This window comes from Cibotium barometz, chromosome 28 (genome assembly GCF_041138505.1).
Source record: "Cibotium barometz isolate CiBa-2024 chromosome 28, ASM4113850v1, whole genome shotgun sequence".
Classification (NCBI taxonomy): domain Eukaryota; kingdom Viridiplantae; phylum Streptophyta; class Polypodiopsida; order Cyatheales; family Cibotiaceae; genus Cibotium; species Cibotium barometz.
This window is the reverse complement of record NC_141073.1, coordinates 28,866,845-28,871,962: the sequence shown is the minus strand read 5'-3', so window position 1 is coordinate 28,871,962 and position 5,118 is coordinate 28,866,845. Positions and strand designations below refer to the sequence as shown.

The 5,118-nt window shown below is 38.6% G+C and overlaps 1 protein-coding gene across 3 annotated transcripts; it reads right to left on the bottom strand.

Annotated features, from left to right (window-relative positions):
* Window positions 1-1,290: 1,290 nt before the first annotated feature.
* Window positions 1,291-4,137, bottom strand: LOC147622715 (CASP-like protein 3A1). 3 transcript variants are annotated; one of them, XM_086822320.1, is made up of 4 exons: window positions 4,012-4,137; window positions 3,062-3,405; window positions 2,172-2,301; window positions 1,291-1,850 (listed from the first exon to the last, which is right to left on the bottom strand). In XM_086822320.1, exons 2-4 carry the CDS (start codon window positions 3,403-3,405, stop codon window positions 1,617-1,619), a joined length of 708 nt encoding a protein of 235 aa, XP_086678446.1. In that variant the 5' UTR covers window positions 4,012-4,137; the 3' UTR covers window positions 1,291-1,616. The 3 variants fall into 3 exon arrangements, with proteins under 3 accessions (XP_086678446.1, XP_086678447.1, XP_086678445.1); XM_086822321.1 differs by lacking the exon at window positions 4,012-4,137 and adding an exon at window positions 3,435-3,743 and having other exon boundaries at window positions 3,062-3,347; XM_086822319.1 differs by lacking the exon at window positions 4,012-4,137 and having other exon boundaries at window positions 3,062-3,746.
* Window positions 4,138-5,118: the final 981 nt, after the last annotated feature.

The following is a 5,118-nucleotide window of genomic DNA, read 5'->3' as shown; positions in this document are numbered from 1 at the left end:
CATCACAATGAGAAAGGGATCCATTCATGTTCATGCCAATCACCTTTCCATAATTCCAAATAGAGAACCTCCTCTAGGAGTGGACAAGACATCTTTATACACAAAGATAATCGTCATGATGCAACTGAAATATAAACAATGGTGGAATCTACTCAACAAAAAGAATCTTCAAAACCTAACCAAAGGTTTACATATTCAAAGTAATACTCGTGTTAACACAAAAAAGCAAAAATGTATAACAAATTAATGTGAGCATATAAGATACCATATATATATAACAAATTAATGTGAGCATATAACATACCATATATATATATATATCTTTGAATAGAATTTCAATTTTTGATTTTTTAAGATTGATTTTATTGACATATTTGAGAAAGAATCAAAGATAAGAAAAATTAAAATGCATTACTCTTATCGTTTCACTTATCAAGGTGATTTAGTCAATTGTTAAAGCATATTGTTTTTTCCTTAATAAAGACCGAGGCTAGTATGATATGCCTACAATCCAAAAGTGTGTATATACATACATACATACATACATACAAGTAAATATAACTTTGAATAGAGTTTCATTTTTTCTTATTTTTGAAGGTTTCAAAGATGATTTTATTGATGATAGAGAAAAAGCATCATATCACTTATCATGGTGGTTTAGTCAATTGTTAATACAAATTGAATTTTCCACAAGAAACAGCTGAAGGCTAGAATGACATGCAAACAACCCAAAAGTAGCACTTTAAAAGAATTTTTTGCACGAGACTCATCATTCACTGATGAATATCAAAACATTGTTAGCTTGAAGAAAAAACTTAAAAACAAGAAGATGTTCAACGAGATAGAAAGAGAAGCTTTCTTATGAAGGTTAAAATATTTCATGATTAGAAGCTAATGAAAAAGGAAGGTAACCTACATACCTTGTGTCCGAACTTGTAATATAAAATATATTTGGTACAATTTGTTCCACTTTAATAAAGCTTTTCCCCCCTTTTAGTTGTAAAATGCACAAGACTAGTGTAAAATATCAATTTCACCATTTTCAAATAATCTATCCATTCATTTGATAACAAAATTTTTAACTAGTAGTAGTAGAATATGAATATATCCAATATGCTTGACCATAAGATTATAATTCATAAGCAACCTCAATATAGAAATATTACCTAAGAAGTAACATATGCTTGACCATAAGGCTTATAATCTCTAGGCAACCTTCAATTAAACTTCCCCATGGAAAAAAGTGTGAAAACATTTAGTTAAAACTCTTGTCCAAAAGTGTGAAAAAATCTAGTGGAGTCGAAATCAATTTCATTAAATCATATTTCACCTGCACAATCAATGGTAAAATCTCTCATCATAAATACACAGTATTCATATGCTACAATGAAGGGTGACTTGATTCTTGTGATTGGACAACTTCAAAAAAGTATGCACACACACAAGGTCCTTTAATGTTGGTATGCGTGCCCACTGACAAAACAAACAAGTGGCTATATAAGTATGAAAGGAGCATAAAAAAGGAGACTTGTAAGTAAAGAGTTCACACCTCTAAAAATAATGATAATGATTTACAATTCTTCACATCAGGATGTTGGGACTCCTATTGCTACTACCTAGCTAGTTAATGTCAACATGTATGCATCCAGTGCTGCACATGTGGCCGAAGCGCAGGCGGCGAGTAGCGTGAAGACAATGGCTATGGTTGCCCGGTTGCAAAACTTGTCAAGCACCGTGCACACGGTCGGCACATGTATGTTGTGCACCCCCAAACTCTGAAAAGCTGCCTTATTCATGCGGGAGGCGCCCGCTGCAGCTGCTGCGGCTGCTAGCACCAAGTATGCACAAGCCTGGAAGCCAATCAAGATAGTATTTGACTAAAATTCCAAGTTACATGGTTCACATACAATGCAAAATTTTGCACAGAGGTGTATGAATTAAGTATGAGATAAAGGTAGGATTGCATGCTATAACTAAGGTTTGAACGATGCATGCATATGGGATTGATTAAGGATAATCTGCACCATTTGAGATAGGTTTAAAAACTAAGAGAATTTGCCTTAAGAGGGTTAATCAGCTAGCATTAATTAACGGTAATGGTAAATGATGATTAAAATGCCTCAAAACTTGGTTGGTTGGTAGAATATAAAACCATGTTTGGTGAAAACTACCTGATCGGCTCCTAGCTGTAGCCACATGCCTCCCCGGGTGGGTGCAGTTTTTTTTACAAGAACCACAGACTGGTAGATAAACTGTAACAGCGCGTATCCACATATCAACGCCTCCACCACCACCAGAAACCTTGCACAATTACAATTACAGTGTTAAGCAAACCTTAATCCAAAATTAGTCGAGCTTATGTCACGATAGTAATCACCGTCGTTACATTACACACAGCATATAACTTAATCAGATCAATAATACATAATACAAAAACATACAGCATAACTTAATTGGATCAGTAAGACATAATACAAAAGCGTTCGTCAAAAACCCAAATCAATCCAAAACTAGTCAAGCTTCTGCCAATAATAATCACCTTGGTTACCAGAAATTAATTGAATTAATCACTCAATTAGTAATAACCACCTTGGTTACATGAAATACTGCAGACAAATTATTAGAATCATCATACATAATACAAAATTTTGTCAAGAACCCACAAGGAGCACGGATCCAACGTGGTTGTATGCAATACGGTGAAAATTAATTGAAACGAACATTAATGACGAGCATGATACAAAAATTAGTCAAGAATCGATGGGTAACGTCCCCTCAATTAAAAGCTTTTGTCACATGGAAGATTAACAAAATTCGAGAAACCAATCGAGCTTGTTTTCACTAATCATCACCGTGGTTACATGCAAAACAGCAAAAAGTAATTAGAATGAACATTCGTCAAGACACACAGTACATGCACAAGGAGCACAAATCCATCAACAGCTAATATCAAAATGTCCCCTCAAAGGTTTTCTTTAATTAAGAAAATCCTTGACAAACTACCTTTTTCAATTAAAAAATGCAAGAAAGAAAAAAAAAGGAGTACTAGAACAGCACTCACTCGAAAGGTTGGCTTCTGCTCCATTTCATGGAGACAGGTATGGAGAAGCCAAGCACTTGGACTGCAGAGTGTTGGGTGCTGGTGAGCATGGCGCTGAGCGAGACCACCAGAAAGGCCACCACAGCAGAACGCAACGAGATGTCCACCATCCTCAACCTCGCCACACATGCGCCTGCCCGTTGCCTCTTGCCCCCACCATCATCTCCTGCCTCCATGCACATCGCCACCCGGTTCGTCGATCGTGGCAGCGCCGCCGCCGCCGCCGCCGCCGCCGCTGCAGTTGGCGCTGTGGATTTCCCATCAGGCATACCTATCATCACATCAGCCGGAGATACAAAGCCCATCTACGTATAACAATAACCTTAATCAGAACCTTGTTGTGGAAACGGAGGTCCCTTGTGCTTAGCAGCTTGAAATGAATCGATGCTGAGGGATGATTAGAGAGAGAATCCTTCAAGAGACCTCTGCAAGAGATTATTTCGCCAATTTGCAAACTAATCAATGTAGGAAAAGCATCTCTGTGCGTGTGAGTCTGCGCTAATCAACGCAGAAAAAGCATCTGGGTGTGTGTGTATGCGTGCTATGCTAGCTGCGTGTCTGTGTGCAAACTACTATTCATACATACAGTAGAATCATATCATAATATATGATCTCTCTCTGTCTCTTTTGCGAACTGGTCAATATATAGTAGAACCATAATACGACATATGCTCTCTCTCTAAAGTAATCGATCAAATATATATATATAGAGAGAGAGAGACTCTATTCTCAGGGGAGAAGGAAAACCCTCTCTTTCTCTCTCTACAACCTCTACAGTAAAAATTCTGAGGTAATGAATGCATCTGTGCCGTAGGGTTTTGGACGTGATTGATGGTCACGGTGCGGGTGGTGGAGTGTACCGGTGTACAACTGTGTGTGTGTGTGTGTGAGAGAGACAGGAGGTTTTTTACCTTGCTTTTTCCATGTTTTCATGCCACGAAAATGAGACAATGACCACCTCGTGAAGATGCATGTGTTTGGATTAAACGGCACACACATGCAGCAGTTGGTAGTAGCAGATGATCTCTCTCTCTCTCTCTCAGAGGCTCTCTCTACCTATAGTAGAAAGAGAAGGGGGTACACTCGGGGCAGTCCTCCACACAACAGGCGTCAGGACGTGGCGACCCTACCGATGCCTTCGTGGAGCGTGCTACAGATGCTACATAATTATAATAATTATTATTAAACAATCACCGCCCACCAAACGTAAAAGAAACTCAACAATTAATTAATGATGTCACAATTTAATTTAACATGCACAAATCAAATCATCTTATATCAACCAAAAACGATCAAAATTGGGAAAAATCAATCTGTAAAGGAAGAGAAGTGGCACATCACACACGGATCCCCATTATTTATTGTTGCCATTTTTACACGCAACCAGCCAACCTTTGGCCTCCTTTGGGTTGGTGACGCTGTTAATTATTAAAGACGGTGAGAGTGATCATCCAAGGCTGGCAAAAGCTAAGCCAAAAAAAAAAAAAAGCTAAAGCAAGGGTCCACTTGGTGGGATGTCTTTGAAACTATGCCAAATTGCCAATTGCCCCTTTGCTTCATGCTGCCTGCCCATGTCTTCATCTCTTTTTTGGATGTGTGGTGGCATCATGCATGCCCTTAATAAAACAGGTGTACGTTGACCTTTCATCCACACCCTTTTCTTTGCAAGTAATAGTTCACTCCCCTCACCTTAACATTTCCTTGTGCCCCCCCCCCCCACCAAAAAAAAAAATCCTTGTGCCTTTTTTTTTTTTGCAATAGCCCAACACACTTGCACATCTATGTACACAAGATATCACGTTTTCTCCCTCCCTCTGTTCGCACACCCCCCCTCCCCACTCCTCAAAACATGGCCCATGTTCAAGACCAATTCCCAATCAATGTAGTCTCCCTGTGTAATAATTAATATTGAAGGAACAAAGAATTCTGAGTGCATCCCATCTCTACATCCAAATCCCATTCCCTTCTCCACAACCAAATCTCATTCCCTTCACAAATTATCTTACCTCTTGAACAAG